This window comes from Canis lupus, chromosome 1, assembly GCF_011100685.1.
Source record: "Canis lupus familiaris isolate Mischka breed German Shepherd chromosome 1, alternate assembly UU_Cfam_GSD_1.0, whole genome shotgun sequence".
Lineage (NCBI taxonomy): Eukaryota > Metazoa > Chordata > Mammalia > Carnivora > Canidae > Canis > Canis lupus.
The window spans coordinates 88,315,436-88,342,744 of NC_049222.1; the positions used below are offsets into that span (position 1 = coordinate 88,315,436).

At 38.1% G+C, this 27,309-nt stretch overlaps 2 protein-coding genes across 17 annotated transcripts in view; one reads left to right on the forward strand and one right to left on the reverse strand.

The window, feature by feature from the left end:
• Positions 1-27,309, reverse strand: part of C1H9orf135 (chromosome 1 C9orf135 homolog) — a 141,275-nt gene that overhangs the window by 76,290 nt on the left and 37,676 nt on the right. Inside the window, exons 1-3 of one of the 8 annotated variants that reach the window (XM_038527130.1) lie at positions 19,900-20,078; positions 15,954-16,144; positions 14,372-14,451 (exon numbers count right to left, since the gene is read on the reverse strand). The exons of 2 other annotated variants lie outside the window; for them this stretch is intronic. Coding sequence is in view for 2 of the 6 variants with exons in the window: in XM_038527124.1 (XP_038383052.1) it covers positions 18,883-19,049 (167 nt within the window). In the remaining 4 variants the exon portion in view is untranslated. Of the gene's footprint in view, positions 1-14,371; positions 14,452-15,953; positions 16,145-18,516; positions 18,669-18,882; positions 19,123-19,899; positions 20,079-27,309 lie in introns of those variants that run through there. 5 more of the 8 variants (XM_038527125.1, XM_038527126.1, XM_038527127.1 and 2 more) reach the window with 5 other exon arrangements.
• PTAR1 (protein prenyltransferase alpha subunit repeat containing 1) overlaps positions 19,158-27,309 on the forward strand; it is a 98,792-nt gene continuing 90,640 nt past the window's right edge. For 2 of the 9 annotated variants that reach the window (XM_038527115.1, XM_038527116.1), the window contains exon 1: positions 19,158-20,854. The gene's annotated coding sequence lies outside the window, so the exon portion shown is untranslated. Of the gene's footprint in view, positions 20,855-23,570; positions 23,654-27,309 lie in introns of those variants that run through there. The other 7 variants (XM_038527117.1, XM_038527119.1, XM_038527120.1 and 4 more) reach the window with 5 other exon arrangements.

The following is a 27,309-nucleotide window of genomic DNA, read 5'->3' on the forward strand; positions in this document are numbered from 1 at the left end:
AATTCTACAATGTGGACACAAGGTCATGGAAGCAGAACAGCATCCAGTCACCTTGGATGGGTCACTCTACTCTAAGTCAGGAGGCCCTTTAGGGCCTGACCCTCCACCTCACCTTACTGTACTGGGGCCGGGCTCCTGCTCTGCATTCAAGCTACATCCTTGCCTCTCCACCTCTGAGATGAGAGCAAAACACTGCATAGAACACAGCAGCAAAGGAGTCCAGGGTGAAGCTGCAGAGCTCAGGCATATGAACCCTCTACCCTCCCCACATCTGAGCATTAAATTGCAAAACACTAAAAGCATTTTGGTATCATAACAGCATTCTTTGAGAGCCTCAAAGGAAGCTCTCACTTAAGTCCTTAGGGGGAATACTGACCAACATCAAGAACCAGGAGTGATAGAGCAAATGAGGCCGTGGGTGTAAGTCATTGCTCATGTCCTAGCTATGTAACTTTGAGCAAGTCACTTAACCTTTCTGCATTTCTATTTCCACATGTGTAAAATGAGGACAAAAAAAAAAATACCAATAAGATTTTTGCAAAATGAAAAAAAAAAGCAGAAAGTCTTCCAAATATTGTAAAGTATCACAATGTGTAGTGAACACTAATCTAGCTTTTAAAAACTCTGGTGTACAAAATTACAACTTTATTTTTTCCAAAACTGTACTTAATTTTTTTCCCAAGTGCTCATATTGCCAAGATGGAAAAACCTTAATCTTGGGTCAGTTCTGATCTCTTTCAACTCTCAAGGGACTGTATGGTGCCCCAATGTCAAGAATCCATCTTTGTTGTCATGCTCTCTCCCTGTGGACATTGATGGAAACCTCCTCATCCTCCTTATGGATCCATGCAAATCTCTGCTACACCCTTCTGATCCTGCCACACAGACTCTTGCCTAGACTGGCACTCTGCCACAAGCGTGCCATTATCTAGGCCACCAAGAACTTTCATTTGTCCCTCTCCACTCAGGCTTCCTGAAAACAGATGTCATCCTTGAGCTGTTTGGCCCATCAAGAAGGTTTCATGTCCCTACCACATTGGGCTTGGGGGACACAGAGAAACCCCAGTGTTCAAAACTATTACCCTGGGAATGGAGGGCTAGGCAGTGATAGGTCCCATTTGCTTGAGAATTTCTAAAGCCTTCATTCCAATTTGGGGTCCCAGACAAACCCACACGTTCTCAACTTCTCTGGTGCCCTCCATGAACTCTTCATCTACCATGGGACAAGGTAAACCTACCCTTCATCTATTCTTCCAAATCTATGGTATCATCCTAAGACCCAAGCTTTTGAACCTCAAAGTCAAGAATTTTATGTTTTTGTTGACTGCTGGGTCTTTCTTTCCTGAGCCAATAAAACCAGACTATCTCCCTGGGAGCATAAGAATGATGACGAAAAGCACAGTTAACATTTCAATGTGTGATCCTAGTGCTCACTTTTTTACTATTCACCATGGGCCCACTGCCAGGGTACACAGAGTGTTTTAACTATTTTTTAATCAGCAAATAAAGAATATAATTCATCTTAGATTGTATCCATCTTTATGTCAAAGTAACTGTAAACTATCATTTTTTTAAACTTTTCTTTTAATGGAGGAAGGAGCCCATGAAGGCAAAGATAATTAGTGTCCATGAAAGTCAGAATGTACTATTTTAAGTTGTATTATAACTAGATTATTACAAAAGATGGAGAGACATTCCTTTACTTATAGCAATATCAGTACTAAAAGTCCAGCACTGAAAACATGAATCTATAATGAAAGACCTTCTGTGGAGAACTGAACTAATACAACTGGCATCTCCTAATGCCTGCCAGTTGCCCACAAATGTGCCCACGGTCTGCAGGTTCTGAGAGATACCTGCCCCTACATCTATGAGGTTGCCCCCTACTTCTAAGAGGTTGCCAGCCTAGCAAAGAGAAGTATACATGTTTAAAAATTATAAGATATATAAAATATAATGTAAAATGTAAAAATAAATATTTATTACATACTAAATTCATGTTTAATATGTATAAAAATATAGTAAAAGTGATTAGGGTATTATAAAGAAAATGAGAGAGTTAATTAATTCCTTGATTCTATTATGTCAGGTGAACATTGGCTTGTACCTCAGTTTCCCTGAGATGAACTGAGAATTATACAGTGAAGAAACAAATGAATCAATGGATTGAGAGTCTCAAGTGAAAAGTGACATGTAAATGCAAAATATTAAGTGCAATAATATTGTGTCTATCTACTGTATACTTAGTTGGGTGTTCTTCAATATTTTTTTTAAGATTTTATTTGTTTATCCATAAGAGACACAGAGAGAGAGAGAGAGGCAGAGACACAGGCAGAGGGAGAAGCAGGCTCCATACAGGGAGCCTGATGCGGGACTCAATCCCGTTTCTCCAGGATCACGCTCTGGGCTGAAGGCAGACGCTCAACCGCTGAGCCACCCAGACATCCCTCTTCAATATTTTTTAATGTCAATTAAACCCTACAGCATCTTTATGAGACATATATCAAGGTATTATATAATAAAGTAAAAAATATATATATTTTATATTCTATACATATATATATACATATATTTTATATAGCCTTGTTCTCCTTGCTACCTGAATTTATTAATGGTCACCATACAACTGGCAATAATCTGTCATTTATTGCAATAGAAATCCATTATGAGAAAATATTAAAATAAAATACATAAAATTTACAATGTCTCTGGAGCAGTAACTTTCAAACTCTTTGAGCACAGCCCCCAACCCAGCCCACCCTAACCCATCTTGAGACATTGGTCAATGTCTCAAGATATTTTTAGTTGTTGCATCAGGGTGGGGTGGGTTGTTACTGGTATCCAGTGGATAGAGGCCAGTGATGCTGCTAAACATCCCACCACGTACAGAATAATCCTCCCCCCAATAACAAAGACAGATCTGGCTCAAAATATCAAAACCATCAAGATTAAGAAAGCTCCAGGGAGTAGGTGTATACCAGACTCTTAGATCAGTGGTTCTCAAACCTCTTTCACGAAGCAGCAAAACATTCCCCCCAGATTTGTGGAACCAACGTAAAATCGACAACTTTGTTTTGACAGAAACACTAAAAATAAAATAATCATCTACTGCCTTTAATAGGAAGACCTCTAACACCAAAGATAAGTAAAAACAACCTCAGAGTCCTTTAAACCAAGTAAATTTAGTGGTACCAAAAACTTATTACACTGTCTTTACAATTAGTCTTATCACCTTGGATTAGTAATATGGTCATTGTTGACCAGCACTGGTCTAGTCTACTGACTGGCTTCTGCAGATACTAATTTGTCCAGACATAAATTTGACAGTAGCTGGTCAGCAGTCAGTTCAAGGTCAAAGCTGCTTGAATACAGGTATTCCGTGCTGCTGACTGAACAAAGAACTGTGTCTTCCATGCCAAGCATGCAGGTACTGGCTGACCTTCTTGCTGGGAGAAGGGTCCACAGGACTCTCTGCCATCAATACCAGAATCTTCCTTGACAAGCAGCCTTGCTTCTGCTTAGGATCTTCATCTATCAAGGCCAGAGCTGAGTGCTGTGACTATTTCTTTATGTAAGAAATCTTTATGTAAGAAATCCTCAATTACAACAGAGGAAACTTGCATTCTCTACCCTGTTGTGGGAGAGATACTATGAATATGAATAGAATTGGGAATGGGGAAAGACTGACTGGACAGGATCAGAGTTGCCAACTGTATAAAAAGGAGTTAGGAACTATGACCCTATTGTCAAAAATGCCAGTTAGACTGCTTCAGAGGGGACTGAAGTCAATAGAATCTAGTAGGTCAAAGATAGCATGAGCAGGTCCCATTCTAGACAAATGCTTGATATATACAGCTGGTATAAAACTTCCTGCCACCAACTCTACAACCACCTGAACTCTCAAGATACTGCTCTTCCTATCTTTTTAGGCCTAATGTAGTTCCAAGTAATGCCTTGTCGAAAGAACTTTCTGAATCTGTTTCTGGAGTCCTTTGGGAGCTTGGGTTTCCTATCATAAGAGTTGGATGATTTCACAACAAATTGGATCTGCAAGCCCCCCCTTGAGAAAACACATATGAATCCTCAAGTGAGTTGCAGAACTAAACAAACTCGAGTCCAGAGCAGCCTCAGGCAAGGACCTGCTTCCCTTGGTTGCCCACAGTGGTCCAACTCCCAGTGGAGGACAGGGTGGGATAGGCCATAGGATTCTCCTTGCAGGAAAGGGGACCAAGGTGTTCTCTAGTGGACCAAGTGACACTCAAGTTACACTAAAGTTTACCCTCACTTTCTGTGGTCCCACATTTATGTGAGAGAAATGAAGTAGGGGTTTGCAATAAAACCTATTCGCTGCTCCACTTTTCACATTTTTTCTTTATAATTATGCATTAATGAATTTGCCTTCTCCTTACACTAGGAGTATATTAGATACAGGAATTATTCTTTATTCATCTTTGTGATCTCAATGCCTAGCTTAGTCTAACACATAAATGCTCATTGAATCTTAAATGATTGATTGATTGAATGTTCTTACATTGTGTTACTGTCACCTTAATGTAAATGTTGAAAGCAGAGGCTTTCAACTGTGTCCATAAAAATAAAGAGCATCCTAGGCTCACTCTGCAAAAGCACATATGAAGAAGGAATGATTATGCATATAGAGATGCTAGTCCTTTGCAACAAAAACTTGTCTCCAGAGGAATTATAAATCTACTTGCTGAATGGGAAAGCTCTCAACATACATATGCATTACACTGATTACAATGGGGGTGTGAATCAGAGCAATATCTGACATGAGAACAATGAAAATCCCAGCCCTTCTAGCTTCTAGTTACTTGACAAGAGACACATTTTCTTTGCAGATTTCAAAGATGTTGAAAATGTTGAGTTAAGACTCCAGATGGAAGAATATATTAATTTTAAATTTTAGAATTATCAAAGTAGTTCACTACTCTGTCAGTTATTGTATTTTCTAATATAAATCTAACCCACATGAGAAGAGAAAGATAACTTTTCTATTAGGTTTTATAAACATCTGCTATCTAGAACTTTAAAAGAAAATTACCCCAGAGAGTCAGCTATATTTCCTGACATCTCAGAAGCATAAAACGAATAGAATCAAAAACTGCAAAGAAACACTTGACAATGCTCTTTAAAGATTTCACGGGAAAATGATTTACATGCCAAGCTAATGTTATTTAGTGGCACATTCATCAAACTGACAAATGAAGACTTTTAGACATATTTGCAGAGTCATAAAGAAAATCCTATGTCCTTGGGAGAAATGGTGACATTTCAAACATATGAAGAGGGACTTTCATTTTCAATGTCTCATGCCATACATGATTTGTGCATCTATAACCTGAAACCACAGAATTTGAAGCCTCAAAAGAAAATCATTTGACAAAAGTTAAGTGAAGTCATCTTCTTCACTGGACATATATTGAGGGGCATGTAAATAAGACCCATCATTATTATGGATTTTCATCATAGAAAATCTTCAGAAATAGGAGGCCCTACAGAGAATATTGGGAGGAAACAAAAAATATTATAGTGGGAGCCTGTGTCTAAACAGTTTAAATGTTAAATATATATTGTCAGTCTGAGTAACTGCCAAACACATGATTTTGAAAACAGCTGAAGGAACATGTATTAGACAGAGTGACACTATAATTGATTACTCTACCTGGAACACTTTCAGAGGGAAATGAGGTACTAAGTACCCTGGGAGTGGTGAAAACCAGGACTGTGCTGGTCAAACCAGGATCAGGACGTTCTGTTACTCCATGTTTCTACAATTGGACCTCAGTGATCTTAAAATCTTACAATGTTTCTCAGGGTTTCTTTGATCCTCCCCTCCAGAATCAACTTATATCAACTGGCCAAAGACACTCTGGGACATGGAAGAGTAAGACGAAAGAGTTTTTTAAGTGTATTCTACATTAGTAATTACAGTAGTCCAAAGAAAACCTTGACCATATATCTTACATGAATGGCATGAAGACCAGTTTGCCTCTCTGCAAAACAAAAAGCAAACACCTGATTACATGTATAAGCTCCTTTCCTAGAGTCATAATATTTAAATAATTGGTTTAAATAATTTCAATTAACCATTCTAGAATAACATCAAAACACTTTATTACATGAGCCTAAAGGCCCATTTTAATGTACACTTCTGTGAACTCATGAGCAATGCATATTGACTAGATATTACAAGGTTTTCCGGTTTCAAAGTAATTCATTTCATTCACATTTGAAACAAATGAACAAGCCTTTCTTCACAAATAGAATCTAAAGTTTAAGTATTCTTCCATTATGAACATAGTTATACAAATGAGCATTTTCCCCATGCCTTCCTAGAAATCCTTCAAAATGCAACAAAGGAAATGGAAAAATCAAAAGCAAACTAAATTTTTGGCAAAGTCAGAAGTTCTAATCCCCAGATCACATCATGTGCAAGGGAAATGAGAGAGTCCCAAAATTTGGGGCCTGAAATGTTAGAAGAGCCAGCAACTTTTAGTTCTCAAACAGTAAGAGAGAAAACTCAAGAAAATCTTTTCAGACAAAGTTCTATCAAAGCTGAGCCTAAGGGTACCTGGGTGGCTCAGTGGTTAAGCATCTGCCTTTGGCTCAGGTCATGATCCTGGGATCCCAGGATCGAGTCCCACATCGGGGTCCCCGCCCCTCTGTCCATGTCTCTGCCCCTCTCTGTGTGTCTCTCATAAACAAATACAATCTTAAAAAAAAAAAAAGCTGAGCCTTGCAGGAAAGTTCATCCCATTGTTAGATGCTCCCAATGCATTAAGTAGCATTCAAGCAAATGTCTGCCTAAGGAGATAGTCAAACAGAAATTCCCAGGGTTTCTGATTTCTGTAACTATAGCAGTCTCAAAGTGATATTCAAGGTATTTATTAAAGGAGAAAAAAATAAAGAAATCTAGCAGAATTTTGTCTACGATGAATTGAAAGTGAAGTTATCAGTTGGAACTAACTGGATTCAAACAAATAAACTTACAAAGTTCTTAAAAACCATTCTTCCAAATAAGCCAGGAGTCTGCATTTAAAATCCTTTAACTGGGACACCTGGGTGGCTCAGTGGTTGAGCATCTGCCTTTGGCTCAGGTCATGACCCTGGGGTCCTAGGATCAAGTCCCGCATCATGTTCCTCATGCGGACCAATTCCACATCAGGAACCTGCTTCTCCCTCTGCCTGTGTCTCTGCCTCACTCTCTGTCTCTCTCATGAATAAATAAATAAAATCTTTTAAATGAATGAATGAATGAATAAATAAATAAATAAATAAATAAATAAATTCCATCCTTTAACTGTTCAATATTTAAAACATTCTTTGGGGAATGCCAGGTGGCTCTGTCAGTTAAGCATGCAACTCTTGGTTTGGCTTAGGTCATGATCTCATGGGTTGTAGCACCGAGCCCTGTGTCAAGCTCTGCACTAAGTGGGGGGTCTGCTTGACATTCTGCTCTCTCCTTCTGCTCCTCCCCCTTCATGCTGTCTCTCCATCTAAAATAAATAAATAAATCTTCCAAATAAATATATTCTTTGGCCCCCAAACTTTTGGAAACAGGAAATGAACTGAGAGAGCCAAACAGTTCATAGGAGGGCATAGTCAACAACATCCATTGCATATGCGGCCAAGGAGAAGAATAGAAAAGATCACACACAAGGCACAGCCAAGGACCACAGAGAACAATGGGAAAGGGAAGCTACTTCCAGAAAACAGAATTGGGGTCCAACCAAGAACATTCCTGACACCAGTGTAGGGCTCACTAACAATGTGTACCTGACAGGACTTCAGAATGAATGTGGACAAATGACAGCCCTGTCACTTCCATCCTTCCTTTTTCTGAGCAAGAGTGCTTATTACAGTTATCCTGTCCCCATCCCATCATTGTGTATTCAGAGCAGAAAATTTTTTTCTTTTCCTTTATGGTTTTTTGAATCAAGTAGAGCTACCACTAGACTTAGTAGAGAGAGACAATAGCTTAACATGTGGAGACCTTGAAATTTTGACCAGTGAGTGGTTAGAATTGGGTCATCATCTCTGGATAAATAGGTGAACATACTGCACATGAAGTGTGAAGCCAGTATTTGGTGACCTGCCTAAATACAATTTGAAGGGCACATGGAACTTTTATAAAAATTAAGAAAAATATTTTTAATATGTTTGAAAGATATGACAATTCAATAAAACTGAAAACTTATTAACACGCTTTTAAAGATATCCTTCTTCAATCTGAACATACTTAAATACGTCAAAGATCAAAAATAAATATAAACTTAAATTGTTGAATTTCTAAAAAATACCAATAAATTGAAATATCACTTACAGGAATCCATAGAATATAGCTATAGTAGTACCCAGAAAAAAATTCTAAGCTTTAAGTACTTATATCAGTAAAAATGAAACAATGAAAATAAGTATAACATCTAAAAGAACAAGCAAGCCAAAAGAATCCAGAACAATACAGCAATTCAAGATAGAAGAGCAGCTAAATGCAGAATTAAATAAGATAGAAAACAGAATAACTGAATAAGAAAGCAAAATAGATACATCTAAAAAAATCAAGAAAAGGAGCAGGAGAGATATAAACAGAGTCGAGGGATATAATATTCACACTGTGGAATATCATTAGGCAATAAACAAGAAATAAAGTACTGATACTTGCTACAGTATGGGTGAAACTTGAAAACATTATGCCAAGTGAAAGAAGCCAGTCACATAGGACCATAATATTATTATATTCCATTCATGTGAAATGTCCAGAATAGGCAAATTCACGGAGACAGAAACTGGGTCAGTGGTTCTTAGAGCTTGAGGGTTGAGGGGATTTAGGAGTAACAACTAAAAGGAAAAGGATTTCTTCTGTTGTTAATTAAAATGTTCTAAAATCAACTGTGTTGATAGGCATACAACTTGGTCAATATACCGAAAGCCATTTAATTATATACCTTTAAATGATGATATGTAGAGTGAGTTATATCTTAATAAGGTTAAGAACAGGAATAACCAAAATAGAAAAAAAAATTTCAAAGCATTAAAGACTACTTTCCATAACTCTATGCAAATATATTTGGAAAGCTAGGTAACACACATAACTTTCTATGAAAAGCAATTCACCCAAAATTGTCCTCGGTAGAGACAGAAAGTCTAAATAAACAATGTCCAAAGAAGAAACAGAGAAAGGTGTCAAAGAATAAAAGAGTTATCCATCAAACAGTATCATGCCCAGATGATTTTGGTGTGGAAGGAGATTTCTTATTTGCACCTTGATGTCTAGCAGGATGTTCGACATGCCTTGAATTACTCAGATGTCAGAGGTAGAAGGGCATGGATAGGGTCATAAGATCTAGAATGAATCTTGTTACATTCACTGCACTCATTTCAATGTAAGTGTAAAAAATCACAAGCAGCTTTTCCAAAGTATTTATATTTATTATAAGGTTATTTAACAGACAGGGGAGCCTGAGTGACTTAGTTAAGCAACTGACTCTTGATTTCAGCTCATGATCTCAGGGTCACAAAATCGAGCGTCACATCAGTCTCCATGCTTAGTGAGGAGTTGCTTGAGATTCTCTTTCTCTCTCTCCCTCTGTCCCTCCCCTTGCTCTCTCTCTCTCATATAAGTCAGTAAATCTTTAAAAAAAAAAAAAAGGATTGTTTAACATATATAACAATTAAAAAAAACATACAATCTATCCAGACTAGATTTCTCTAATAAATCACATAATATATATACTTCTTTTAAGGTCTAGATAGGCCACAATATGTTAACCAATAGGAAACTGCCTTCAATGAAATTTTGGTTGCTTTGTGGGTATGTACCTCTACAATGATAACAGGTGCCACTAAGCTCTGAAAGCTCAGAAATATTATACAACAATAAATAGAGAATTCCTTTTCTGTGATGATCTATTAGTTTTCCTGTTTATACCCTTCCTATGAATGACCATATGTAAATTAGCCAACCTGAATGTGTTGGCTTTAGATATATATTAGCTCTGTTGTCTCCATCCATCTGGCTATAGATTTATGGATACATAACTTAAGTATTATCTGGACAGATGGTAAAATGCTATTAAGATAATGTGATCCTCCCTAGAACTAAAAGTCACAATACTTGTAATCACATACTTGACATCACTAGGGACTGGTAATTATGCAATCAAAAATGGCCTCACCTATTACCAAACACTCCTGTGGAAGGGCTAGTAACGCTTTCACTTGACAACTAACTAATGTGCCCCTTTTAGTAGGCCTAAGTACTCCTCTTGGATGTTCCCAGGACATCCTGTTTACCCTAATCCTGCCATGTAACACAGTGCATGGTATTTGCCTGGTCAGCCTTCACCACTCTGATCTGATAAGTAATCTTGACCTCACTGTCAAATCCCAGACTTAGTAGAGTGCCTGCAACATAGCAGTGGTTTAATAACAAATATATATTTTTAAACAAATGCTATTCAAAAAAAGAGCTATTTAAAAATAAAGATATTTTTAGGTCATTTTTTTAAAAAGCTGATTTAATGCTTCTGGCTCCTGCTTGAGTATCTCAGTATTTTTCCAAGTGTTTAAAAAAATCTGACGAGTCATTCATACATTTTAATTTCAAAATATTCTTCCTACCACTTTCTTTTTTTAATTTAATGTGTTTTTTTTTTAAGATTTTATTTATTCATTTGGCTGAGTGAGAGAGTGAAAGAGCACCAGCAGTGGGGAGGGGCAGTGGGAGAGAGAGAAGCAAGCTCCCCACTAAGCAGGGAGCTGGATACAGGGCTCTATTCTAGGACTCCAGGATCATGACTTGTGCCCTTCTTCCTACCATTTTCTATAAAAGAAAGCTAAATTCCTTGCAATAAATAAATAATATGTTAATTCTTCCATTTGATTGAACCTAGAACAATCTGATTGGGGATCTAGCATCTTACTAAAGAAACATATATTTCTTCTGCCAATTAATGGTTAACACATCAAAACTTAGTTAAGTTAAAATAAAGAAAATACAGTGTGACTAATAACAATTAAAATGTAATTGTATTTAAAAATGAAATAAGATAAACAGTAGTAAAAGATCAGTGTCTAGCAAAAACAGTAATACAATATTCAAATCTACTCAGAACTTTTTCAAAACATTGTAAAAATATATTTAATGTCAACAGAGATTTATGTTTTCTGTCCATTATACAATAGATCAATTTTTTAAAGTGCATTGTGTTAAGTGCCGGTTAGGTGGGGTGGTGAAAGTTTAAAGTCAAAATAACAGCCAATGCAGGAAATCCTTAATATATTAATGTGTATATTCTAAACTTTTGCTATAAAATTGGGTGTTTGGAACATGGAATTCATTCTCCATGAAGTAGCAATCTATAGGATATAGCAGATAGATATCTTTAGGATAGAATGGAATATAGTAGATACCTATAGGATTTTGAGTTCAGCACTCCTTTCTCCTGGGTATAACTATCTTATCCCATGGTTGCTGGAGAGTTGACATATTTCCACCTAACCTTGACTCTTTGGATGACCCCAAATAGATACCTGGCCCAAGAATGCACATCTAACCTGAAATTTTGAATGCAGAACTGAAAATATCTTAAAACCAACCTTTTTCCTTTTTTGTAGGATAAAGATATGATACAAATACCAGAACTGCAGCAACCATGTTTTCCATAGTTTTCAATGACAAGATGAAGCAAACACACAAAGAGGAGGAGAGAGGAGAAATTAAACAAGACCTGGTTGCATTAGCATTTTTTATTCCAGTTATTCCTAAGGTGTAGCTGCACCCTTATCTTCCTTCTCATCTGGTAATTAACCATTCTATGAATATAATGAGCTGATTCATTCTCTTCTTTCCTCAGGCTAGTGCAAGGTAAGTATCTGTGACTTGGAATCAAAAAAAAAAGTCTGACCAGTACACACAGACAATAGTACCAATAGGTGGCTTCCCTGGCCAATTCAGAGTAGTTTATCTAATAATATTAGGTGTAGTGCTTTAAAAAACTTGAACCCATGGCATCTGGATGGCCCAGTTGGCTAAGTGACCAATTCTTGATCTCAGCTCAGATCTTGATCTCAGGGTGCTGAGTTCAAGCCCCATGCTGACCTCCACACTGGGCAGGGAGCTTATGTAACAACAGCAGCAACAACAACAACAACAACAAATCTTGAGCCCTGAGCCTGGGTATCACAGTGTCCACAGACTGAACCTCATCTTATCAAAATGTCAGTAGGCCCCACAATCTTCTTATCTTCTCCCCCATGCCCCACACCCTTACCTATGATGTGGTCTTTGGTGGCTTCTATGGCCCAGGTGGACATGGTCCCAAGAGTAAGTAGAGGGTAGGCTCAGGCAGAGGTAATTGTATACTGCAATGATCTTTCCTAACCCAAGTGCATGCACATGTGGAAACATCTGTCCCATAATACTCTACCTTACAAGGGTTCATCTTGCAAGCAAAACTTGCAAGATGTTTTATTTTGGCCATCAGTTAAGTTAAGTAAAACCTCATATAAAGGTCAAGGCAAAGAATTCTATAACCACTAGTTTTCAGGAAGAGAATTTGATTGGAATTTCATAAAGGAGAATAGCACTGAAAGAAAAATTCAGTCAGCGCAAAAGGATGCAGTGTGTCCTGGATTTCATCTTAAAAATAGAAAATAAGGTGCTTTCCCCAAAACTACTACATTCAAAATCATTTGTGGGTATGTGCGTATGTTGAGGAACAAGAATGTAGGGCTGGATTAAAAATAACTGTGGCATAGAAGCTACCATTATAGAACAGAGACAAGAATGAAAGGGTGGTTAATCCGAATGAATGTGAATAACATCATCCTTTTTACCCAATATAAAACTAGCAATTAAAAAGATATTTTAAAAAGACTCATAATAAACCATGAAGAGTGACTCAGACTCTAAAAGAGATGAAGCACTGTGTCTACATTCCGATCATTTAGAGAATGTTTGCTTCAGGGGAAGAGCTGTAGCAAATGACATCAAATTTTTAAAAGTAATTTTACTTCATTCCTATTATGAGGATAATACATGTTCATTATAGAGAATGTAGAAATGGCAAAGAGGAAAAAAGAAAAGACAAATAATGCACAAATGTACCTATGGAGTAATAAGTATTTTGTGTTATATGGTGAATGTCCTTTCAATCACTTTTCAGTGCATATGAATATATACCTTTAACAAAGGAATTCATTACATCCTGGTCCTTTTTTTAACTTAGAGTGAGATTGAATTGGCAAATATTCATCTTTTCAGTTTTCTTTGCTTAACTCTGTAAAATAACCTTTGCTCTAATAAATCAGAAGCATCCACATCTGTCTTGGAAGGATTTAGGATTGTTTTGACAGGAATATGAAGGGAAATAAAGCATGGCTGATTAACTTCTGACTAATAAAATGGAATTTCCAAGTACTGAGATCTTTTTCTTGAAAGTCATTGTGGAGAAATAAAAGGTCTACATTTCTTCAACTTCTATTCACAAGACCCAGAAGCTTCCAAACATAGCTCAGATAGGGTGACCTTACAATTTATCTTTATGAGCAAATCACTTTAGAAAGTGAAAGAAACGGCTCTAGATAATTCCCAGGCCAATGGGAGTAAACTCTCTTTGGCAAACCACAGTGTGACACACTCTGCATAGGGTATTTGATGGAAGCTGTGAGAGTGCCAGCTACAGGGCTGGTGTGTTGAGGAATGAGGGGCCCCTACCACAGTGGCTACAGGGTGACGAGCCTAAGTCAGGAGCATGGGGAGGATAAGCATGACGTGGGGATCTGTAGGGCTAGCAAGAGCCAAAGTGGAACTAAGTCTATAAGCAGTTCATCCTCAACAAAGTGGATTAGTCACAAATTCGTCAGAAGCAGGTCCAAGACATTGGACAAAGGATGAGGTGAGCAAGAACAAGAACCCACACATAACCTGGGGGCTTCACTCCGCACCACCAAAATAACATAAATCTCAGTTCCTCACACACACACAACACAGATGCTGCTGGGGAAAGGAGAGTGTAGAGGACAAACGACTCAGAAATAGTGGGCGCCATTCTGAAAGAGACTATTTTAAATTAAAACAAGCTGTTAAAACTTGAAGAGACAGATACCTTTTCATTGGCAAGTTTGAATTTTTTTCCTGGTAACTAACAACTGAAAATCCATGGGGATCAATTTTAGAAAATAAATTTTATATATGCATCTGAGTTGTGTGCAAATTTCTAATTCTGCTAACCACTTGATGGTGAATATATTTGCATGTCATTGGTCTACTATTACATCACCTCAAATGGTCACATGATATTATAATTTAGAACTGTTTTTTTAAGCATGAGTTAAGAAATAAAAATACCTCTTTAAAGTATAAATTCATTTGTCCCTATATAAACTCAAAATCTTCTTAGTATCTGTCAGTCCCTGGTAAGTTATGCACTGCAAGTAGAAAGAGGACAAATTTAGCTCCCAATTTTAAATTCTTCACCATTCAGATCTGAAGAGTACATTATACCCCCTCTAAGTTCACTTATACAGAGGTGAGCAAACATGCTTCCGTGTCTTCCTGTTATATCAGGATCATGGCTGTGAGAATCGACTCTGGTTTTATTATGAATTTATGCTATCTTGTAGACTTTTACTCTGGGCCTTTTTAAAATATTAAACAGAGGGTCCATCCCAGTGCCTTTTGGGTTTCTGTGTGTGTTTGTTCTATCTGCTCATTTGTTCATTTCTCTGATGAACATTGAGTACCCACTGTGTTCTTACCCCTTGCCCTGAGGCTTGCTCTTATTTCTCATTATTAACCAAAAAAAGTCTCTTTAAGTAAGGGCTCTTCTCTCTTCTCTCCAAAGTTTATGTTGTGTGCATGGAAACCACATAACCAAACTTTTAAAAATGTACATAAAATAGGAGTTAATAAGCATTCGGTTGAGGGCCTGAGCTGTTAAAAGTAGGCAGATGGTGGCTTAGTGGAAGGGAAGCATTTATGGATTTCAAAAAAGAGGCAGGCTGCACTATGTGGTTACTAAAGGTTTTCCGGTTTACCTTTTTGTCCTGTTTTGTGAGTGTGTATTGGAGATATAAGGAGAAGCATGATGGCTAGAGAAGGTCTGTGTCACGCTAGCACAGAGCCTGGAGTCATGTGAAGGACTCCAAATACTGCCAGGTTAGTCCCTGAGAAAGTCTCTGATTAAATTCAGGAAGAATGATACAGCAAATTGGAAAACGCATCTCTATTTTCTTTGTAAGTACACTAATGTTATCTTGTGGCCTTGGAAGCGGGTTCTCCTGTGACTGTGGAGTCTAAATACAATAGAGTGTAAGTCTGAAGAGCATCACAGAAAGCTCTTTAATTTCTTTCCCCAACCCAAATGTTTTCCTGTAGAAATCTGTAAAACTGAACTTCCCTGCCCCACGATTAACACTGCATTTTATTTTTCTTCCTTTCTTCCTTTCTTCTTCTGTTTTCTTATTAAAGGGAAGGGGGTGAGGAAGGGAAGAGTAAAATGCCTAGGCTCTTTAATTAGGGCTTAGATAGTGGAGAAAAGTAATTGAAATATACATAAAATTAACCTGCGCTCTTAAAACTCTAGGTGTCACCATGGAGACCAGAGCATGAACTGTCTCCATGGAGACTTGAATGAATTTTTGGGCTTCAAATTATCATCATTTATTACCTGATGTCGATTTGAGCAATGAAGAGATGAGTTAAAATACATACATTAAAAATATAAGAAGTAGCCTCACATCAGAAAATTTATTAAGGGCAAATCTAGTTGTTCTGGTTCTTAGTATTCCGTTATTCCAATGAATGGGAAGATATCCCAAGAGATTTCCCCAAAACTCAAAATTTCTCATGAAATCATCTAATAACATAGCTCCATAAATGCTATAGGAATGAACAGAGAAAAATAATTTCTAGAAAAGTCCTCTCTCACTCAAAAGCGTCAGTGTGATGCAGGTGATATGGCTGTGTCTATCACTCCAGCTGCAAGGAAGATATGGTGGCTAGGCAATGTCTAGTAATGAGCCAGAGATACTTTTAACAACCATTCTGGGCATATCACTTTATCAGGTCTCTTGTATATACAACTGTTTTATTATGTGAAGTCAGACAGACTTGTATTACCTGCAACATAAAGAGAAACACAGAAATCATACAAATGTTTAAACTCTATAAGCAGAGGTTAAATCAGAATTTTTCCCAGTTACATATTCTACTTCGCAAACCTAGAGGTACAGTCACTTAATTGATCAAAACACTCAGTTGAGAGGCCACTCGAATGGTATGTCATAGTAAGTATTCATCAATTAAATAAAAATCGCTCATAAAAGATTAAAATTTAGTAAGAGTTTTAATATATAACAAGTCAATAGAAAACAAACAATTATGACCAGAATACATAAAAACAAAATAGTTGACCAGATTATTCATTTGGAAATGTATATAATTGAACTTCATGTAGTTTTTTTTTTTTTTTTTTTTTAAAGACAGATCTTGGTGACTGGTTGGATATGGAAGGGAAGCAAGGATGTCAACGGTACAGCCCGCTCAAAGAAATACAAGTATTTCTCATTGTTTAGGTTGTTATGTCCTATAAAATTGTCACAAAAAACTAGTAAATACTGAACCATTGCTCCTAGGAGAAATAAAAGAGTAGGTTCCTGTAGCTTCTGTTCACATTTTCATCAACCAATCAATATATAGCACGGTTTTATGTATGTTTCTGTTTAAATATGTTATTTAATATCTTCTGCTGATTCATTCACATTGAAGTCACAGCCAACAGCACTGTAACTCGTAACTACTGAATGAAGCTTGTGTGACACATATTTTCTCCACAAGGCACATCACAGCCTTCTTGTGCAGAACACTAGATAGCACTTCAGCAGTATAAGGGCTATATTAACAATGAAATCACCAGCAAAAAGAATAAAAATGCTAAATAGATCATGGGGGGGAACACTTGTTTACAGTATGAGAGCTGAAATAAGAAGGCAGAGTTGTCACTTCATCTGATCTCAACTGGGAGTGTTGAGGGAGGTGTGAGGGTGAGGAGTGACTAAAAAACTTTGCCTCTCTGCACGTATCCATAAATGACCATCAAATTGCCTGAGTATTGATTTGGGGTTATAAATACATTTTAGCAAGTAGGCAAATTCACAAATACAGAATCTGCAAATAATGAGGATCAACTATAATCACAGACTCTAGAGAACTATTTCTATTTCCCTATGAGTTTGCTTCTTACTATGCCATTGCACTTCCCTATGAGGGAAATGTTCTCTTTTGTTCATCTATGGAGCTCCTATTCTTCCTCCTAAACCCTGCTCAGGAAACCATACACATACACAAACCTCCTCTTGATGCTACCTTTGCTTCTTATACTCATCTCTGTTTTGCACAAATCAAATTACACTGAATTTACTGGCATTCTCCTTTACAGATCTATGAAATTTCTTGAGGTCCATGACCATGTCCTAATACATGTGCATAACCTTTATTGTGCTTACTATGTGCCAGGCTTCACATACAATGCCGTGTTTAATCTTACGATAATCCTATCATCTCCATTTTACAGTTGCAGAAACAGAAGCCTAGAGCAGTTATGTGACTTGCCATATCACATGCTGCAGAATTGATATTCAAACCTAGAGTCTAAATGTTTAACCATTATATTATCCTAAAAAATTAATATTAGCCACCATACATTATTGACTGTGTACTATGTCCAGACATGCTGTTAAATGCTTTGGATAAATTAATTCATTGAGTCCACTTTATCTGTCTCTGTGTCTCCAACACATAGCAAAGTGCATGACACATGAATGTTTGTTGAATCGAATTTATTTCCTCCTGTTCCCAAACGTTCTTTCTAAAACCGACACCATAAGAACTCTCTACATTTTCATCAATGACCAGAATAACTTTCTGTGTTAGACCACACTTCTCCCCCACCAAATTCCTTATCTCCTTCTCATGCATGTTCTTCTGTGATCTTGTTATTGACGTCCACGATGTCCAAAAGTCATGGTAGAGCAGAAGAGAGCAGAAACACTGCCCACTTGAAAAAGGTCTTTGTCTTCAACAGTAATTTCTAATAGCAATTTATATTATGACCTACATCTTTATAGAGTAACAAAGTCATGGAAAAGCTAAGTGTTTTGCTTGAGGTCTATGAGGTAACCCCTGTATGAGGATAAAAGAGGATTTTCTACTTCCCAATCTATCTAGCCTCTCATTTTGAGTTCAAGATAGGCACAGAGTCAGTTTCAGAGATGAGAAGTAAAAGTAGGGGGAGGGGGCTTGTAGGAAAGTGGGTAGGCTGTAGAAAGTTTGCAAGACAGAAACTGTAGGGTTCACATATATTACATAAATGAATGGGATCAAGGAGGATTTAGACAAATTAACTCATCTCCCTCCTGCTGTTCCCTAATGGACTCTTCCTTTTATGAGTTATCTCAGAAATGTGGTTTCCAGGCCTCTGCAAACACTCTCACCTCCATCCTTCATGTGGGTGCTCTATGACCGCTGGTGGACAGGTAGCTGGCTGTAGCAGGTCGCAGTGCATCTGGGGCGCTGCTCTTGGAGGCTTTCCTAGCTCTTCCTCACTCCCACCCTCTTTATCTCTCCTTTGAAGATCTTTCCCTTTTTTTTTCTCCCTTGTCTCCTCTCCCAGTTCTCTCACTTGTCTCATCTTTTTCTTTCTCACCTCTTCCTTTTTCCTTTCTCCACTCTTCTCTTCCTCTCCTTTCACTGTCTTCTCTGTTTATTCCATCCTCTCCACCTTACTCCCTATTACTCTCCTTTCCTCTCCTCCCCCATTCCTTCCCCCAGCAGCCGGGAACTGCAAAGAGCTCGCTCACCAAGAATACACCAACACGGGTTTCGAGTACTTCTTGTGATGGGAGCGGAGGCTGAGGGAGCCCTTGCGCTCCAGCAAGTCCGTGGGTCCGAGTTCAAACCAGTGTTGCCTACTGCTGCACCAGTCTGGGCAGGAGCTGTCAAAACCCTCCATCGAGGCCGGCCACATTCAGACCTCGGAGGATTTCTTTCTGAACCTGTTCTGCTCCCCACGCCAACACTCACCAGGATTCGGCGTCTCTCATCTCCTGAGCAACCTGGGGCGGGGTCAATGGAGGGGGCGGGGCCAGCAGAGGGGCGGATCCCTCAAACCTAGCTGCCCGGGTTTCCAAGACAAATTGGAAACTACACTTCCCAGAATGCAACGAGGAGACCGACCCGCCTACAGAGAGGTTGGGAGGGACGTCCTCGGCCTCCAGGCATCTGTACTTCTTCGCCCGCCCACCAGCCTCATCCTCCCAGGGGCCGGCGGAATTAAGGGGGACCGGCGGGTCAGTTAAGGGCTAAGGGGACCAGAGCCCACAGCAGGTCTGCCCCCGCTGTCCTTGCAGAAGTTCTTTTTACCTTCCATCATCTGTTGCCACCACACCTTCTACATACAAGCATATACATTTAACCAAAAGGGAGCAAGAGAAGATCCTTCCAACCCCAAATGTAGATTTTCTGATGAGGAGGAACAGAATCTTTCAGCAAATGAGCCAAAAAACCTGGGGATGAAGAAGCCCTTACTGGTTCTGGTTTCCGCTACTTTCTTAACCTTTGTGAACACGAGTTTCTTCCTGAAAAAAACAAAGTAGAGGATGGGACCGAGGAGGGGGCAAGATAGATAGAAGAATCTGAGGTGCCTTCAGACTGTAACACTGAAAGACCCAACCTCCAGGTACAGCTCAAGGCTCCAGGGCATTCAGCAACCGGAGACCTGCGGGTTCTCATTTTCACATTTGACATTTTATGACAACACCAATTCATCACATAATTATGTTGTTTAATATGCGACAAGGAGATTTCAAAAAGATTACCTCTGGCACTGCCTTCAAGAAATGATTGGATAGCTGCCTTGTAGAAGGAAGGCGGTTATTTCATCTTTGACTTTCCAAGAGAGGAATACTTAACGCATCAGAATTCTCCTTCCCAACTGAGTTGATGATCACCCAACTGAGGGCATTAGTGGACTTCATCATAGCCATTCCTCTGACCTGGCTTAGTACGTGGCATCATTTCCAAGTGCTGAACGAACAAATGAATATTACATTTGAGTACTTTACATTTACCTGGACTGCCGTAAATTCCGGAAGTGTCTTACTTTATGAAGACCACATGTACGCAAAAACTCAAACTTAAAAACACAAATTAAGAAACATTTCATGTTACAAATGGCTTCTATAGTTTGCAGAAGATTTATTATAGCACTCCTATAAATAATGAAGTACTCTTCTGGATCAGTTTTCACAAATTTGATTACACACAACTACTAAGTGCTTCTTTGTGACCTGTGGTAGCCAGTGTGAGCGTCTGTGGTATGCTAAGGCCCCTACTTTACTGACAGCCACAGTTAAGCCATGTTATATAAAATAAAATAAATAGTCCACTGTCCCCAGCAAAGTGCTAGTACAGTACTGAGTACGATTTTAGACTTTTTCTTCTTGAAGAAATGAAAAATAAAAATAGAAATTAATTTCAAAAGGCTAAATAAGATCCAAGTTAAGCTCAATTCTGCCCAAAGCAAAGCATATTGCTGTCACTTCAAAAATATTGCCATCATTACTCTCATCTGTTATTTCTAATTTTATTTTTCTTATACTTTATTTTATTTTGCTTATATTTAAAGTGATGGCCACATAATATATTTGTGACTCAGATGTAAGGTTTCTGCATCCAATTTGACTCAGAGACAGAAGCTGCCCAGAGCCAAGCCCTTTCTGCGGTACATGGATACTACTGAGATTTAAAAGCATTTCAGCACACCAAGTAGCAGTAAGTTAAGAAAACAAAGCAAATTATTACTTGCTATTTGTTATAAAAACAAAGCATATTATTTTAGAGTTCCTTAAACCAAGCTGATAGTGTAGTTTAGTCTATGGATATGCTTTTTTGTTATACTCTTTCCCCCTTTATACCAACTTTACCAGCTTCATTGTTTTCTGTGTCTACTAAACATTTTCAACCTCCTGTGTTGGGATATATGAGATCGACTTTCTGATACCCTCAAGTTCAGATTCATTCCATTCTCTTTGTATACACCACTGCATTCTGTGGAATTTTTGCATTGCTGATTCCTTATCAATGAAATAGTAAGAGAATAGAAGGGTTTTGTGAGAACTGAAAGCAAGTGGAGCAGTGCCTAATGCCTTAGCCCTCGATTAAATTTCAACTACTACTGCTATCATTACATCCTAACTTTGTCCTTATCACTTGGGAAAAGTACCCTAAAATGTGCTTCTTGTTTGTATAGAGTTTCCTAAGTCGGCTCTGTTTTTCAAGCTTTGTCGGTTTACAAATTCTTTTGGATGAATATCTTTTTATTACATCTTAATATGAAATTTAACAGTCTGAATCAGAAAAACACTGGCAAGATATTTAGATCTGTTACCAGTGATAATTATGGTTTTGTATTGCTAGGGAATCTTTTCTCTTCAAGATCATTAATAAACTTATGCTTTTTAAATGTGAAGTCACTGATCCTCAATACACTTGAGTTATTCCTGTTTTCCTCAAACTTCATCAAACCAATGAAGTGTAGGGATTAAAGCAATGCCTTCTATTTATATTAATCTCTTTTCCCCATAATATCCTTGGGGTAAGAAAATTATAGTTCAAGGGGTTGAAGTGGGACTTTTCTGTAGGAAAGTGCAGGCAGACCAACTCAGGAAGTGGGAATCCCTGTCATGTGAGTCTACTCTAATATATTTATCAGTTTTATCAGATTACTGAAGAAGTTGCCAAGAAGACCTGACCAGAACAGCAAACCTAAAACAGATGTAAACTAGCCAAATGTAGATGGCCATAGAATCAAACCTCTTCAGCATCTCCTTTCTTTCTCTTCCTGTCTTAAAAGTCATTTGCTCAACTCCAGAAAAGCACCTGCCTAGAACCTTCCAAAGTCACTATCAGCATGTTCTCCACCCAGCATTAAACTTTCGTCTACCAAATGTCATGCAATTAATCTGAGAAAACAAAAATTTAATTCTGTAAGAAAATTAAGTTGTGCTAGGCTCCATTTTGAAACATTTAAATCTATTAAAGATTTGTATTTAAATTATATAATACTCAGGAGTTTAAGTATTTCTGTCCTGATCAAAGTTTGATTGCATAGTATTTTTTTAATTTTCTAGGAATAGGGAACTCCTGTCACCCACTATATATACATTTAGGGGTTCACTTGAGAATTTTTTTTTAAGATTTTATTTATTCATGAGAGACACACACAGAGAGAGAGAGAGAGAGAGAGAGGCAGAGACACAGGCAGAAGCAGGCTCCATGTAGGGAGCCCGATGTGGGACTTGATCCAGGGTCTCCAGGATCATGCCCTGGGCTGAAGGAGGCGCTAAACCGTTGAGCCACCTGGGCTGCCCAAAGAGAATATTTTATACAAAAGTTTGAGTCCACCTCCTGTGTCAAGATGAATGAGATGTCTGATCTCCCTCCATGCCCCTGCTTCCATCTTTTCCTCCTCCCTCTCCTTTCTTCTTTCCTTTTCCCACATTTCCTCCATTTATCCCTTCCTTTTCTGTGCTGTACTCTTTTTCTTCTTCTTCCTTCCCTTTCTTTCTCTCCTCCTTCCCTCTCCCTCTTTCTTCCTCTTTGTCTTCTTCCTCCTTTGAGAAATGGTATGGATTTCAGAGTCAGAATCCATTGTTGAGCACCCAAGAGAATCTGGTACAATTCAGTTATGTGAAGAATATGAAAGAAAAATAATAAGATTCAGATACCAGTGCTAAAATTTATGAGTAAGCTCCTGTTTAATGACACAGGAACTCTCAAAAAAAGTCAGCTCTGGCCAAAGCTCTAATCTTCTTTCCTTTCCTTTGAGTATTCATAACTACCAATGGTCTTTTTTTAGAACGAATTTAACCTCAAGTTTGATTTCTCTGTATTCTAATTTGGGTCATAAACCTATTAGGCATTGACTTGCTCTCAAGCAATTATTATTAATTAGTATGTTAACTAGTGCTATCATGCAACAGGCATGATTTCTAGAATTCCTACTATCAGCATGGAGGATTAATTTATTAAATATTCAAAGTATAGTAGTCTATAATTCAGCATTTCCCTTATTTTGATAGCCTATAGGTGAGATTCTTTGGCAGAATTGTCCGTAACAATTACGATGAAATTTTAATGTGTTGGATTAGTAATGACATGCTCTAACATAAATGTAGATTAGGGATTTCTTTAACATTCTACAGATTAGATATATTTAATTATTCAAAGACTGAATATCATTTTCACAAATGATCTAAACCCTTGGTTTCTTCCTTTTTCCCCCTGTGCTGCTTTGGTTTCTTGGTGCCTTTACTGTTTATGAGCAACAAGAATGAGACCATGTAGCTACCAGTTAACCATTCTTAGGAAAGGAGTGGTACTTGAAATTAAGTTCATTATTATTGTGGCTTTCTATGTTCCTCATGCTCTTTAATCTGCATAAAGGAACATCCTCCCAGGAAGAAGCTCAGAGAAAAGAAACTGGATTTAGACTTCTTTGGCTCCTGGTGGTGGTGCACATTTTCTAACGTCCCCACAAGGCTCACCCCCAGCTGCATGGTGAGCAGGCTGGTAAGAAACCCACTGAAAGGCTTCCCCTATAGAATCAGGTATGTGCAGGAGGTTTCTGGTTGTTGAGTACACCAAACACACAGCCGATAATGCATGTCACCAGTCTAGGGCAGAGGTTGGGAGCTCAGGGAAGAGGCTGGAGAACTTTCTGAACCTTGAAGGATTTCTGAATTTTGCATGATCTTGAGTTTCTTTATGTTCAGCTGACATATGTCAGATTTGTGGTGCCATTTCATCTGTTAATTAAATCTCTTTCTACAGCATCATGTTTAGGTTGCTTTAAACTACAGAGGCTTTCAGTCTATTTCAGGAGAAGAATCATTTTCTAAAAGGCCAGGGCAGGACTAAAAGTAAGCACGATAACATCAAAAAATAATAATAAAGGAATCAGACTCAGAGTAAGGATTTTCAAGACCAAACAATCATTTCTCCATTTTTATCACCTATTCTATGACCAATTAGTATAGTCGACCCTTAAACAACTCAGGTTTGAACTGCACATGTCCACTTATGGGAGGAATTTTTTCAATTAATATTTCAATTAATATATTGGAAAAGTTTTTGGAGATTTGTGACCTAGAAATATAAACCTAGAAATATATTCTGTATATTTCTGTGTATATATTCTGTATATTTCTGTGTATATATTCTGTATATTCTGTATATATATTCTGTATATTTCTGTGTAACCTAGAAATATAAAAAAATAATTAAGAAAACAGTAGGTATAACATGAATGCTTAAGATATATATATGTAGACACTGGTTTCTTTTATCATTTACTACCATGGAACATACATAAATCTGTTTAGGAAAAGCTAAAATTTACAAAGTTTATGCACACACTTACAGACCATATATGGCACCATTTGCAGTTAAGAGAAAGTAAACAAATGTAAAAATGCTATATTAAGTCATAACTGCAGAAAATTAACTGTAGTACATACTGTACTATGGTAACAATTTGGTAGCCACCTCCTATTGCTACCGCAGGGAGCTCAAGTGTTGTCAGCATCCTCTTGAAATGACCTGTGATGCTAATCATCTCCACTTGAGCAGTTTGGCTCTCCAGTAAATTGCGCGTCACAGTAAAAAGCAATCTCTCGTGGTTCTCACACATTTTTCATCATGTTTAGTGCAACATCATAAACCTTGAATAACACCATGAGACCTATAAAAAGTGCCAGTGGTGATTCTGGAAGTGCTCCCAAGAATCCCAGGAAGTCATGACGTTACAAGAGAAAGATGGTTTGCTTGATATGTGCCATAGATTGAGGTCTGCAGCTGCAATTGCCCACCATTTCAAGATAATTGAGTCCAGCATAAGGACAATTGTTAAAAAAAAAAAAAAAAAAAAGGATATTTGTAAAGCTGTTACAGCAGCTTTGCCAGCAGGCATGAAAACCCTGCACTTTCTGTGAAATACCTTTTTATATCATGTTGAAAATACAGTTTTCATGTGGGTGCAGGATTGCTTTAAGAAGTCATCCTTACTGACTCTAATACGATTCATGAAAAAGCAAAGTCATTATATGACAACTAGGGCAAAAGGAAGGTGAAGGATCTAAAGCCGGAGAATTTAATGCCAGCAAAGGATGGTTTGATAATTTTAAGAAGGTTTGGCTTTAAGGGTGTCTGGCTGGCTCGGTAGGTGGAACATGGGACTCTTGGTTTCAAGTTTGTAAGTTCAAGCCCCACACTGGGTGTAGAGATCACTTAAAAAATAAAATCTTTAGGAAAAAAAAGGCTTGGCATTAATAAATATCAAGACACCAGGAGGGGCAGCTTTTACCAACCAAGAGGCAGCAAATTCCTAGATGCCATTAAGAAAATCATTGAGGAGAAAGGATATCTGCCTGAACAGATTGTTAATGCAGAAAAGAAAGGGCCCTATTCTGGAGGGAAAAAATACCATAAAAATGTATTAGTAAGGGGGGGCAGCTGGGTGGCTCAGTTGGTTAAGCATCTGCCTTCGGCTCAGGTCATGATCCTGGGGTCCTGAGTTAGAGAGCCCTATGGCGGCGGGGGGTGGGGGGGTCCCTGTTCAGTGGGGAGCTGATTTCTGATTCTTCCTCTGCCCCTCCCCTCCGCTCCTGCTCTCTCTCTCTCTCTCTCTCAAATAACATCTTTTAAAAAAATGTATTAGTAAGGAAGAAAAGCTAACACCAAGATTTAAGGCAGAAAGAATAGGCTAACTCTACTCTTTTGTGTAAATGCAGTCTGGTTTATGATCAGGACTGCCCTCATCCATAAAGCTGCTAACCCCTGAGCCTTGAAGAGAAAAGATAAACACCAGCTTTCGGTCTTTTGGGTGTACAACAAGAAGGCCTGGACAACATGAACCCTTTTTTTCTGGGCTGGTTTCATTGTGACGCTTTGTCCCTAAAGTCAGGAAATATATTCTTTTAGTATTGGATGATGCCTCGGCCACCCAGATTCCCATGAGTCCAACACTGATAGTATCAAAGTGGTCTACCTGCCCCCAAATGCAGTGTCTCTGATCACCATAAATCAGGGTGTCCTAAGGACTTTTAAGGCTCAGTATACATAGTACTCTATGGGAATGACTTTCAGTGCTATGAAGGAGAACTCCAATATCAAAGACATCAAGAAGTCTAGAAAGATTACATCACTGAAGGTGCCATTGTTAAAAAAAAAAAGCCATCAAGTCCTAAACAATAATTTCCTGCTGTAGAGAACTGTCCAAATGTTGTGCATGACTTCACAAGACCCATGACAGAGCCAATCATGGAAGTCTAATCCCAACCTCTCCATTGTTTAAGGGGCAACTGTAATTGCTTTAGTATACATTAGGTATAGAGATTTTCCAAGTAAAACTAATAATTTCTAGTTAAGGCTTCCCTAATCACAGTGACTCAAATAGTACAGTTTTGATGACAAATGACAGAAAGTCAAATCCAACTAGTTAGGATAGAAATAAGAATTTATGGACTCATATAACTGGCAATTCCAGGAGTAATTCTGGCTTCAAGCATATCTGAATCCCAGGAGTTGATAATGTCTCAGGATGCTAATTCACTATTTCCTGTTTTTGTTTTCCTTCTTGAGTTAGTTTATTCTCAGGCAAGGTCTCCTCAGATGGCTACCAACTTACATTGCTTCCTCATTCTCTCATAATATAAAATGTTCCTCTTTCTTCTAGCTCCAGTAAAAGTCCTGGACACTGATTGGCCTGGCCTGACTATGACTGTTCTGAAAAAAATTTCTAGGGCAAGGCCTGGGGTCGATGCAGTACATTCCCCAGCTTGATCTGTGTCATGATCTCCCCTCCAAGGGGAGGTTTCCCTTTCAGACTAATCTAGACAAATTAGTATGGGATTAGACTAAAGGGAAAAACAGATTGTGATTAGCATGCTTGATGGGCAAAAACAACAGATACCCACTGTAGACATTAATAATAAGACATCTGATCCATATATCACTTTATAAAATATTTTTACATATACTCTCTTACTTGGCCCTTGCAAAAATAATGTGGGGTGAAGACTGGCATTTCTATTTCTAAAATGAGTAAACTGAATCATACATCTAGAGGCAAAGCCAGTCTTATGTTCTTATCTTTAGGCTCCAAGAAAGGTTCTCATTCTAATTCTACAACAGACACGACATATGTATATAAATTCTTCCATTTGTAG